This window comes from Melopsittacus undulatus, chromosome 3, assembly GCF_012275295.1.
Source record: "Melopsittacus undulatus isolate bMelUnd1 chromosome 3, bMelUnd1.mat.Z, whole genome shotgun sequence".
Lineage (NCBI taxonomy): Eukaryota > Metazoa > Chordata > Aves > Psittaciformes > Psittaculidae > Melopsittacus > Melopsittacus undulatus.
Window position 1 is genome coordinate 90,615,305 of NC_047529.1, and position 12,666 is coordinate 90,627,970.

General features: G+C 53.8%; 1 protein-coding gene and 1 long non-coding RNA gene across 5 annotated transcripts; one reads left to right on the forward strand and one right to left on the reverse strand.

The window, feature by feature from the left end:
• Positions 1 to 1,855: 1,855 nt before the first annotated feature.
• Positions 1,856 to 5,697, reverse strand: IRF2BP2 (interferon regulatory factor 2 binding protein 2). 4 transcript variants are annotated; one of them, XR_004549473.1, is made up of 3 exons: positions 4,348 to 5,697; positions 3,185 to 4,087; positions 1,856 to 2,263 (listed from the first exon to the last, which is right to left on the reverse strand). XR_004549473.1 is itself a non-coding variant. In XM_005146040.3 (2 exons), the coding sequence occupies exons 1-2, from the start codon at positions 5,375 to 5,377 to the stop codon at positions 3,372 to 3,374; spliced, it is 1,746 nt and encodes a 581-aa protein (XP_005146097.3). In that variant the 5' UTR covers positions 5,378 to 5,697; the 3' UTR covers positions 1,856 to 3,371. The 4 variants fall into 4 exon arrangements, 1 of the variants encoding a protein (XP_005146097.3); XR_004549472.1 differs by having other exon boundaries at positions 1,856 to 2,848; XR_004549471.1 differs by having other exon boundaries at positions 2,368 to 4,087.
• Positions 5,698 to 8,548: 2,851 nt separating this feature from the next.
• LOC115946019 (uncharacterized) lies at positions 8,549 to 12,425 on the forward strand. The gene is made up of 3 exons (XR_004080173.2): positions 8,549 to 8,897; positions 9,936 to 10,186; positions 12,317 to 12,425. It is a non-coding gene; the product is annotated as an uncharacterized lncRNA (long non-coding RNA).
• The last annotated feature ends 241 nt before the right edge of the window (positions 12,426 to 12,666 follow it).

Consider the following 12,666-nt stretch of genomic DNA (forward strand, 5'->3'; position numbering starts at 1 on the left):
AGCACGGGGCAGCACCCGTGGGCCTCATGTACCCCTTCTTGCCCTTCATTGTTATCCGCTTACAAGCAAGTGTCAGAAACAGCATTAAAAAAGTGGTGGGAAAAAATATTGCCTTTCGGCAACTATAGCTTTTTCAAGTTTCCTTTTTTTATACAAAAAGTATCTAAATCTCTTAGTTTCCTTACACTCAGTGCCAGAAGGAAAAAAAGACAATACAAAAATGGCAACAGGTTATTTCAGTGGCTATCAACACAAGCACCATGCAGGTGATCTGCCACGAAAAAACAGCTTTGGAAAAAGGAATAGTAATCACACGTTCTTCATTAAAACACTTTTAATACTACACAAATTACAGTATCACCTTTTAAAAAGTTTAAAAAGGAGCATTAACAGTAGCACTGTTGCAGCTAAAGCACTTCAAAATAATAATGATTAAAAAGAAAAAAAACGAAACAGAAAAAAGCTTGTAGCCCAGGAATTAATGAACTGGTATAAAGGGACAATCCACTGGAGCATTATTGTAATTGAGTAAAGCAACCAGAAGGAAAAAAAGCAACCTCGAATATGAGAAAAATGAGCTATGTGTGAATACCCTCAGTTTTTATTTTATTTTCCTTTTTTTTTTTTTTTTTGTGTTGGTTTCCTTTTGCAGTTCACAAGCCTTATGGTGCAGATTAGACGTGGCCAGGGTCTGGGGGCTGAATGTCAGCTGACAGAGCATAGCCACCACAAACCATTTCTTTTCCAGCTCCGTGTCTCACAGGCCACCGCCTGGCATCACAGGCCAGGAAGTTTCCATCCTCTCCAGGAGTCACAGAGCTGCAGAAGCAGAGGCAGGGTGGCCGGGGGGGAGGAGGAGGGGGAAGGTCCACTTCCTCATGGGCCTCTCTGCCCAGTCACACCAAGGTGTGGTTTTGGCCCCAAAACAAGGATATGCTTTGTCAGGAGCATGTCTCACCCTTGGCAGGCTCAGAGCTGGGCTGGTAACACAAAATGGGGTGGGGGGAGACTTTTTAGGGAGGCTTTAGGATTTCAGTTTTGCTTCTTTTTGTAAGAGTAGGGATACAACCTTAATCAAAAACATGAGCTTCATCCCATGGGAAGTATTATGCCAAGAAACTTTGAAGAACTTGTTACCATCTATCAGCTCAAAATCCTTTTTTTTTTTTAATAAAGTGCCTAAATACACATTTACACAGATCATAGTGGTTCCAAAGAATCCTTTACAGTTGTTTTTTTTATATATAGGTATATATATAGGTATATATATATAATGTGCGTTTTCTTCAAATTGGCTAAATGTGTTTACATAAGACACCAATCTTGACTATAGGTATAAGTTTTAAAGCGTAATATTGACTCAATGAATTTGTTTATCATGCAAGTCTTATCTAATATTACATTGACCTGTAATATGGAACACAATGTAGTGGGTGTGCTCATTAAACACTTCATAAAAAAATCACTGTGCATGTGCAGTTCTGATCTTCAAATACCAATAATGACCATTTCATTTTTTAAAAAAAGAAAAAAGAAAAAAAAAGTACTCTTCCAAAAAAGATCTACTCTGCATTCAATTGTAGTCTGAACATTATCACAATAAGAACAGTTGACTGAAAAGCACCCAAAATTCTTCAAATTATAGTTGGCTGAACAGATTTTTCCTCCTCCTCCTCTGCTGATGCTGAAAGTGTTTATTAGTTCATCCCTGGGAAGGGACGACCTCGCCACCCTCTTGCTCAGGAACAGCCACTTATAACCAAGTTATAAACACCTCAACAGAAGGGCTCGTACAGCTGCAGCATTGCCAACAAACTATAAACAGCACAAAAACATCACTATAAGACTCAAACTATTTCTAGTAACCAATGATTTATTGATTTTAGAAGTCTGCTTGGTGATGCAGAAGCGTGATCAAAAGAAGTGGCTTTACAAAAGAGTTCTCCAAAGTAGCTTAAAAGGCAGGGCCAGGGCCATTATGTGCAGCCCTAATTGCTTTCATTTCAACCAGTTTATATTTTCATTTTCAAAGAATAGCAGTAGGTTTGTTTCAAGCACACGTAATAAGGAAATTACAGGTTTCCTCCACCCACATTTGGGCTGTCACTGATATGTCCGCGGGCAATCTGGCAGAGCCTCAGTCACCGCTGTCACTGTACCACACCGTACCTGCCACTACTTGGAAATACCGGGTCAGCGATAGTAACAATAGCAACAGCACTCGAGGTGACTGATAAGCAAACTCAAAGTCCACCTTCACTATCTGAAAATCAAAGTAAAAAAAAACAAAAAAAATTAAATCAGCCTCTCCCCCACCTCCCCAGCTTCATCCAAAGACACAAAAGCCCCAGAAGTGACACTCCAGACCTTCACAGATGACAGTGCTACGCTGGCGCCTTCGCCAATCGTGTAACTGAAGTTCATTATCAAAACTCCACGTTATGGTATGCAATTGGAGAATAAAGGCAGTTTTGTACTCTTACAACTGATCACGTGGACTGCGGTCAACTTTGCCTTTAGAAAAAAAACCCAAAACAAAACAAAAAAGAAACAAAACCACACCACCAAACCAAAAACAAACCAACCCAGAAATCCCTAACTCAACAGCGCCGCTCAGACACCTCTCCACACCCCACTCCGGAGGCAACTTCCCTTGAGAAACACGAAGGAATTTGGGACTGGATGTGGCGGCTCTGCCATCGCAACCCGAGCCGCCGCGGCGCAGTTCTGGGAGAAAGCCCTCCTGCTCCCTAAGCTCGCCTGGCCGGCGGGGTGGCAAAGAGCATCCCCACCTTGGCTAGCCACTCTTCTCCCCATCTGCCTCAGACCAAGCTGCATGCGACCAGCTCTACAGGACAGGGGCCAGGAATAAGGAATCACAGACAGTAAGGCAATCTTTACAATGTCAGAAAGTGTATTTGGCATTAAAAAAAAAGGAAAAAAAAAGAAACAAAAAAAAAGAAACAAGTGCATACAAATACAGCTAGAAGCATTTCTGGTTTGCCAAGTGCTCTCTAAAAAAAGCAGCGCAAGTCACAGCCTACATTGAACAGTAACTGTCACCAGGGAAGCACAACAAATAGTTGCTATAACAAAAGGGCAAAAGAAAAAAAAAAGAAAGGAAAAAAAAAAACAAAACAAAAAAAGGATAATTAGAAGAAATGCCTTTATAATAAGTACATACCTTTTGTCTTCAAAAAATATAGAAACACAATGTATTCAAAAAAAATCAAAATTATACAGCCATGTTTATGAAGTCTACATTTCCCTTGTCTTGGAGATATATATATATTTATATATATATTTATAGTTATGTACAGAATTCGAGCAGTTCGAGTTCAAGGTGACGTCGGGCAGCAACAGCGGGCAAGTCACGAGTCCCTCTCCTTTTTCACTTTCACATCTCCGGCCAGGATGGTGGCTATCTCCCCTTGCATGAAGGCCCATGGCACGTTGGAGCCAACCAGGGGGCACTTCTCCCCGCTGGGACAATACACCTCCCCGCTGGCGCCCTGCTGCTTGATGCTCTGCCGGGAGCAGGGGAAGCAGAACTTGTGGGACGGGACGGAGGGGCACTGCACGAAGTGGGTGTCCTCCAGGCGCTCGTGGCAGAGAGTACAACACAACGGGACGCTGGCTGCGAGGGACGAGTCCGGCAGGCTGGCGGGGTGGACGGGCTCTAGCCCGCCCGCCGCGTTGGCCCCCTGGCCCGGCACCTCCCTGCCGGGACCCAGCCTTCTTTGGTTCATGGCGGAGGGCGAGGGGGGGCTGCTGCTGTTCCTCCGCGTGGTGGAGTGGACCTGGTTGGCGTCTTTGGAGGCGTGGTTGCCCCCGGCATTGTCCGCCACCAAAATGAGGGCGGCCATGGGGGACTGGCCGTTCTGGGCCGCCTCGGGCGGCGTGGTCCGGTTGGAGTGGGGCGAGGCGGTGGGCGGCGGGGGCGACATGAAGGGGGTGGCCGTCAGCGGCAGCTTCATCCCTTCCGACGAGGTGGGCAGCCAGGGCTGCACCTCCCCGTTGATCTTCGGGGGTCCCGCCTCGCCCTCCGGCTCGGGGGAAGGCTTCCTCTTCCGGGCGGCCCGGGCCCCTGCAAGGATACAGGGAAGAAAGGAAGAAGGGTGAGAAGGCAGTGCAGTCGCAACACACTGCAAAGCACGCGGGTTACAGCCGTGCAGCCACACAAACGGGGAGCCGCTGCCGCTCCCTGGCCATCCCCCGGCCACCCAGGCTGTAGGGCCGAAGCCCCCCGGCATCCTCCGTCCCGCACGCCAGAACCGCACCGCCCCCCCTTGCCCTGTTCTACTCTCCCCAGCCCTGCTCGCCACCCCGCAGTCCCCGTCGCCTCACCTGGCTTAGCTACGGCACCGTTGGTCTCGTAACCCAGCAGCCTGCCGCCCGCCATGCCTGGCTCCTTCTTGAACTTGCTGTCGAAGGGGGGTACGGCGTGGCTGCCGTGCTGGTGCAGGGCCAGCAACGTGTCCCGCACCGTCTTAGGCTTGGCCAGCCATTCCTCGCTACCCGCTCGGCCCTTGCCTTCGGCGGCCAGCTCTGCAGCCGCCGCTGCTGGCAGGCTCTCAGCCGATCCCCGCTTCTCCTTGGCGCCGCTGTCGTGCTCCCCCGCCGCGCTGCCGCTGCCGCCCGACGAAGATGAGGAGGAAACAGAGCCAGGGCGCTTGTGCCCCAGCTCGCCGGGCTGCCCTGCCGCCTGCCCAGCCGCTTGCGCCGCCGCCGTCGGCTGCTGGGGGACGGGCACGGCCATCGGGGCGGGAGCGGCGGAGATGGCGGCCAGCGAGGCGGCGGCAGCGGCGGCGGCGCGGCTGCCCAGGCCGCTGATGGCGGCGGGGAGCCCGGCGCCGTTCACCAATGGCACCAGGGTGGGCGGCACGGCGTGCGTCCGCCGCGGGTTGGGGCTCTGCCGGTTGAGCTCGGGCGGCTCTTCGGGCTTGGGGAAGCCGTTGGGCACCAAGATGCCGTTCACCTGACGGCCGCCGCCGTATTCGGCACCCAGGCGGGGAGGCGGCCGCTCGGCCGCCAGCGAGTAGCGCTCCAGGGGCTGCGGCGGGGGCCGCGCCGCCGCCTCCGCCGCCGCGGGGTGGCCGAGCTGCTGCTGCTGCGCCAGGAGCTCCTTGGCGGAGAGCGGCGGTTGCTTGGAGTGGGGCGGCGGCGGGGCCCGGCCCTCGGAGAAGCAGCCGTGCGCCCGCTTCAGCTGCCGTGCCGTGTCGATGACGAACTCCACGCGGTCGGCGCCCTCGTAGTTAACGCAGCCCCGGCAGACGGGCTCGGTAAAGTCCCAGATCATGGCCCAAGGCATGCGGGGCAGGTCGCACAAGTAGCACGACTGCCTGCGGGAAGCAGCCGCCACCGCCGCCGACGACATGTCCCGTTCCCGCGGCAGCGGCGAGCGCCCCCCGCTCCGGCTCCGGCCGACGCCTCCTCCGCCCCTCGCCACCAGAGTCCCGACGGGGAGGCTCGGCCGCCGCGGCCACCGCGGGACCGTCCGCCGGACTCCCTCCCCTTCGCCTTCCTCTTCCGTACGCTGAAGCGGGGCGCTGCGGGCGCCCCGGCAGGCAGAGCTGCTGCGGGGGACGCCGCTCCCCTCGCCGTCTCCGCCGGCGGCGTTCACAGGGCGGCGGGGACGCGCATCTCCGCTGCGCGGCTGGCGCAGGGCTGCGTCCGCTGCCGCCCGCACGGCTCCCCCGCTCGCTGGCTACTACGGGGCGGCGGGGGCCGGCGCGGCGCGGCGGGGCGGGCGGGGCGGGGACTGCCGCGGGGGCCGGAGCCGGGGCTGGCGGCGGCGCCGTGCCGGGCTCCAGCCGCCACCGCCGCCTCTGCGCGCCGCCGCCTCGATTCTTCGACAGTGCCGGCCGCGCCTGCGCGGTGGGCGCCTCCGCCCCGCCGCCGCGATCCCGATCCCGGCCCCTGCCCTCGCCCCCCGGCAGCGCCACCGGGGGTTCCTCCCGCCGCCGGGGGGGCCGCTGCGCCCCCGCCCCGTCTCGCCTTCGGGGAGGGCTGTGGGAGCGGAGAGGGTCAAGGCGAGGGGTGTGCTGCAGCTCCCCGCTCTGCCATTATTTTTATTATTGTTTTTATTACTGCTTCCTGCACCGCCGAGGGCCTTGCCGAAACCGGCCACCAGCGACCCAGAGATGCGCGGGGCGCCTCCCGCACTATGGGGCTCGGTGTCTGTCCTCCCGCCCCGCTCGGCTGGTGACCCTGGGCACGGCACGGCGCCCCGGACGCGCCCCCCGGCTGCGGGTCCCCCCCCCGTTCCCCTCGTGGCCGGGCCGGGCCAAGCCACCGCCGGGCAGGAGCCGGCCCCCGTCCAACGCTGCCCGGCTTTGTTCTCCCCGCCGGGGCAGGAGGCACCATTATAAATAAATACAACGATTACCCGTCTTTTTTTTTTAACTGTTTTCATTGTGCACAGGAAATAGTACGTTCTAGATTTCCTGTCCTTTTCAACCACAGAACAGCGGCTCTCTAATGCAGATCAGCAAAATTCACAGAGAGTAAGCACACGCCGCCTCCTCTCCGAAAAAGAAAAACCTGCAGACATGTTTTCCCCGTCCCCCTTCCACGCTACTAATCGCTTATCTGCCGCCTGCATCCCCACGGAAACACATGGCGTAGGGGAGGCAGGGAGGAAAAGAAGGTGTTTGCTCTTCCCGTTTGCCTCGGGAGGTGAAGCAACCGCTCACCGAGCGCACCCTGAAGTATGGCCGGCTGCAAGCCTCCGCCCCGCCAGGGTAAACACAGCATAGGCTGCTTCCCCCGAACACCGCGCTCGGGCTGCCCTTCCCACTGCGTTATGTAGGTTACGGGGGAAGGGAGGGAGGGAAGGCTGGCAGGAGGCGGGGGCCTGCCGGGGCCGGGGAAGCTCTGACGTCCGCAACCGCTGGCGGGAGGTGGCTCCCCACGGCTGGCAGCCGCCCGACGGGGCGGACGGGGTGCTGCGCGGCCCGGCCGCGCGGGGAGCACCGCCTCCCTGCTGCTGCCCGCAGCCCGGCGTGCGGCTGCGCTGCCCCCCACGGCCCCACACTCCCGTCGCCATCCGCAGGGACTGGGGCCGTATGGTGAGGCCGCCGGTGCACCCCGGCGGGGAAGGCTTTGCCTTGCCCCGCCGTCCTCCCCGTCTTGGCAATGGCTCCCAGCACCGGCCCCCATGCCAGGCAGGGTGACTTTGCAACCGCACACACGGCTGAGCGCCCTGCAGGCGCCGGGCTCTTAACAAGCAAAACAAAAGCTCGGCCCGACCCCGACCCAGCCAGGCACGTCGGGGCAGCGGCCATGGTTGCTGGCCTCGGAGCTCTCACGGCTATGCAGCAGCCGGCCAGGGCAGGAGGAAGGCGAAGGGGACAGCTCGACCGCGGCGCGGTACCGATGTGTCCCCGGGGAGCCAAGGGTTAACCTCGGCTCGCTTTTCCCGAGCAGCCCTCCTTTCACATTGCATCAAAGTCCTTTAAAGCTGTTTCTCTTCCCTCCTCCCATCCCCGGCTAGAAGGACGCTTTATCCATGCATGCTAAGTAAACAGATCTTTGTTTTCGTCTTCCACCCACTGCCCTCTTTCTCCAGCCCGGAGCTGGAACCTCGCCAAGCCGGCTGCAGCGATTGCTGCCTGCACACACACACACGCTCACACACACACACACGGGGAAGAAACCGGGTTTCTCGGGTGAGGCAATGCGCCTGCAGTTGGCAGGGACAAGGCAGGAATTGTAATTGCACTTCATCATGTGATGGCTTATGAAAGAGGAAGTTTGGATGTTTTAGTCACGTACTCCTTTGGCCTCTTGCTTTAGCCTCCAGGTTCTCCGAAGGAAAAAATTACATATATTTATATATACTGGTGGAAAGCCAAGAAACTCTGTGTTTGCACATTTCAGCTCATGAGCTGAGCTGGAGTGCTAGCTGAGGGAGGCTGCAGGGGAAGAAGAAAGCAAAGCTTTCAGCTGTGGCAGGCTTTTAACTGCAGGACAGAAAATGTGATCTGTATTTATTTTCGTTTATTTCTCATGAAAACTAGCTGCTTGGAAAAGTCGAGATGAGCTGTCTTCTGGCTTTGCCGCATTTGCTGCCTTTGAATTTGTTTTGGTGGAAAAGGCAAAAACCCCATATATTTTACTGAGCTCTGTGTCAAAAAGCTGATAAAAATAATAGTGGCAGTGCTACATAGAAAATGTGGTTTATGTATCAAATCACAAAAAAAAAGTGCTCAAAGCTGCTGACTGTTACAGCAGTAACTCCACGGGAATTGAATAGATAATGCATTTGTTTCTTGTTCCTTTTTTTCTGAAACAGAAACCATCCCTTTGTTTCTGATCTCTACAGAATGTCCCTCACTATGACATGCCAATGCTACAGACAGGAGTAGGAAGTGGAGGAGGGCACCCGATGGGGCATGGGGGCAATGCAGTTCTGCAGGTCTGGGTGATGAGGAGCACCATGGTGTCATGGATGGGGGCCCAGGACAGTGTGGGAGGCCTTTGCCTTTTCCAGGTTGTGCCCAGTATCATGGTTGAGGGAAGGAAGGGAGAGGAGAGGTTGGAGTATGACAGCTATTCAAGGTGATTCCCCCACATCGATGCCATTGTGAAACCCTTCTCGCCCTGTGTTTTATGGCTGTTTTCAATGAGCCACACTGAGATCTTGCTGTGTTTCTCCTCTCTTCCCTCCCTTGAGGGTCCTATTTTCATTCATACCTTTCCTGTGCACTGGTGGCAGCCACTGCACACAGTCCCTTGTCCCAGAGATGTGCCCCCAGCCTGTACTTCACACACACACCCTTCCTCTGTGGGGCCTGCCCTTCCTCCTGTGTCCAAACCAGTGCTCCTCACCTGATCCCTGCCCTCAGCATACCTCTTTACCTCCGGATTGAGAGCTGCCCCACATCCTCCTGCAGGTAGGCACTGCTTCCTCCTTGGGTCTTATTTGCATCCTGCCGAGGCAGAAGTCCTGCAGGGAACTAGCAAAATGGCCAGAGCTAAGATGGCAAAGGTGATTATGCTGGAGGGTGCTATCACCTCTCCTTTGATCTGGAAGAAATTATGGAGGCTGCTTTCCCAGAACTGAGAGGGGAGAGGCTGGAACAGTCCTTGAAGGTTTGGATTTGGTCAGATGCAGGTGATTTTGCGCCAGTAAGCCCACCACAGCGGTATCATTGTGGCTGAAAGTAATACTTGCCAGCTCACCTCGCAGAAACCTGACAGCAGATTACAGCCCCTGCCAGTGCACAGCTGGGTGTTCAGTCGTTACATACACAGTATAATGTTTGTAGAGTGTGTGCGGAGAGGAGGGCTCAGGTGGGAACAGAGGGGCCTTGCCTCTACTCCAGGCACCTCGTAACTTTATGGTGTCTCTGCCATTTTCATTCCTATGGGAGATGGCAGGTTGCTCCAGTGGATTTTCCAGAAAGCTGAATGAACCCAGGTTTCAGTGGGCTTCTTGCCTGTGTGAAGATTAGGTGATTTTTGACAATAGTTCAAAAGCCCCTAAAGCAACTGCTGGATCTTGCTTGTAGACAGCTGCCCATGTTTGCCTGTAAGAATGAGCTACTGGTAGCCATTTTAGAAACACTGTAACTATTGATTGTAATTTTGAGTTATCATGATTTTGAAAGTTAATCCCCCCTGCACATGTTTTAGCTATGAGTTTTGACATGTACAATTCAAAGACCAGTTCAGGTGCTGTCCTGTTCTAGTGATGGTGCTGGTCCCAAAGCCAGACTCATGGCACACTAGAAGGAGAAAAATCTTGGAAGAAAAGAGCAATCCCCATCCAGCAGTGTTTTATTTAGTACTATAGAGGGGAAAAAAGAAGATACTGATGCAAACGAGAGTATCATCAGGCACAGCCTGTTGACATAAATAGGCTTTGGACAGGCTCACAGTAAGCCACTGATTCTGCAGATGTTTACAACCACTTATATCTTTATTCACAGGAGCATCACTATGAATGTAAAGCCACGTGCACTTATGTGCTCAACAGGACGACAGCGTGCTTCCCCGAGAGCACTCATCAGTGGTGTGCTGACGGCTGTCCTGCCCTGCAGGCTGCAGCTGACTGATGGCAGGAGCTGACAGAGGCACTGGCAGAAAATACTCCTCTGAGGCTGGAGGCAGGCCACCACACTTGCTTCGTGCAAGGCAGGACATGCTGGAGGATTAAGAGGGACCTGAGCAGCTATCCAGGGTCTGCTTTTTTGCTCTACATTGGGGGCCTTTTATTAACTCCTTGAAGACAGTCATTTTGAACCATGGTGTTTGGTGTAGATTTCTGAAGAGCTGTCAGGTACCTAAGCAGAGCCCGCCTAGAACAGGAAACAGCAGAAGGACACTGGTATGCCATTAGTTCACAGGTATCTCCCAAAATATGGAGATGCTGTGTGTGCTGCTATTCTGCTATGATTTTTTGCTCTGGAAAGTTTGGGCCCAGTTAGTTACCAGGGGGTCACGGTGCAAGCAAGAGGTTGGGTGCTATAGCTTCTGCTCCATTGGTGGGCTCTAACCTAGGTGGTTTGGAGCAAAAACTGTACGCTTTCTTTAAAAAAGGAAACAATTCTGGTTTTAACTGAGCAGTTGACTTTACGCCCTCTTTTCAAATAGCAGTAGAAAAAAAGCAGAGAGGAAAACATCATGGAAACTTGAGAAATTCAGAGGTTACTACCCTCCGAAGAGAAATAAAAACTTCAGAGGGATACTTCCAGATGCCAGAAGAAAGGGCAATTGATGTGGAAAGCTTCCGCCCCTTATCCCCAGGCTGGGTAAATAGGCATGTCGGGTTATCCCATTTACACCCCGCCTTGGTGCTCTGCTTTGCGAGCTACAGTCAGCAATTGTCTGTGGCCATGGGCGAGGGGGGCAGGAATGCAATGGCTGGGGACTTCCTGGGGTGCAGGCAGAGTGGCTGGCTGGCCGGGTGACCCCTTCCCAAAATAAACAGGAAGCCTGGGAAGCCGTGACCCCTTCATGACACCGCGCCGGCTCTGCTCCCTGCCTTCAGCGCGGGAGTCAACAGGCTTCCAAGTACCCTCTGAAAATTGGACAGGGGCAAGGACTTCACAGGAAACATTACAAAATAAGAGCAGAAACAGATCATCTGTTGAAAAAACTTACACAGGGCTTTAAACTCCTTCTGTTTAAGCCTCTGACAGTCATACTCATCCCCCTGAGCCCATGTCTGTGCAGTGTGCAAAGTACTGACTAGCTGCAAAGAAGGAGTAGAGCTTCCCTTTCTGCATGCGCTGAAGGGCTGGTGTGCCCGAGCAAAGCAGGAAGAGTTGCCTCAGGGAGGGTGCACTAAGGGTTTTCTTGATTGAGTTGGGAAAATCATGTGGGAAGCACTTTTTCCCTGTTTGGGGGAGTTGGCAGCGAGGTCCTCACACAAAATAAAAGTCAGAACCAAGGCCCAGACCTTCTCAAAGCTTGGGCCAGAGCTATTAAAGCTGTTTCCAGTGTGGGAGTTCCTGCATTGCCAAGACGTCCCCCCAAAGCAGCAAACCGTGTGTTGCTGACAGCTCCAGCTGGCAAGTCACCTCCCAGCCCACCAGAAGAGCTGCCCTCCTTAAAGGGCTCTCTTACGGCAGTGGCTGCCAGCCCCACGGTTTGGGGCAGGACAGGAGTGCCGCTGGTGGGGAGGCAGCCCAGCTAAAGGTAGTCCCTGCTGCTGCTGACCAGGTTTCCAGCCAGCACTGGTGGTTTTGCAATCCCACTTTTTTGTTCTCCTGGTGGTTGCCTTGTCCTCCTCATGGGGCATGGGGGCCTGGAGAGGGTGGGGGCAGATGCCAATAGGCTTGGCCTCCATGCACATTGGCTGGTTCAAAGAGACTTGTAGGGGGAGAAAAAAGGGGAGATGGACTCTCTCTCTAATTATGTAGCAACTGATAGGGTTTTATAGTTACCAAAAGCTGGTGCTCGCCTGTCTGGGTAGCAAGATGCACCACAATGGTGCCCTTCTTGCCCATTCTCCTTTATCCTCCCACCGCGGGAGGCTGCTTTTTTAGGGGAATCATGGCAACATATGGAGCAATGTGCAGCTGCTACAGCAGTCTCTTGAACAGACCACTCTTCCTTCAGGAGGAATTTCAGACACTGGCATGCAAAGGCTGCAAGTTGGTACATTAGGCTGTAGCCTCGGTGTGTTCAAGGCACATTGAGGTATGGTTGGGGTGCCCGCATTTCTGATATATTACTTCAATTTTGCGATGTAACAAGAGTTAACAAAAGTGTGCCCAAATCTGAGAAAAGAAAAATGTAAATTAAGTTTGTTTCTCGTCCCACTGGCACTCACTGCCTCTCATTCCTCTCCCTTTCTCTCCTCCAGATGCCCAAGCAGCACCCCTCCTCTGTGGGGACCCCCTCATGGAGCAGTCTGAGCAGTCAGAACAGAGGCAAATGTTCTTCTCTTCCCTGGCCTTACCTTTTTGCTCACTGCTGTCTAATATGTTAAGTAAAAACAAGTGAAAGAGGGTATTTTTGTCTTCTTGTACATTCTGACATATGTGTAGTATACAACTGTGTAGCAATGCTGAGGAGCATTTGTAAACTTAAGCAGCAGAGCTGTATTGCATTACCTCACCCTGTCCATTTGTACTTCCAGGCAAAAAAAACCCGCAGATCCCTTTTCCAGGCACCTACATGCCTCCTGCTCATGTGAGCTGCAGGAAAAGGTGT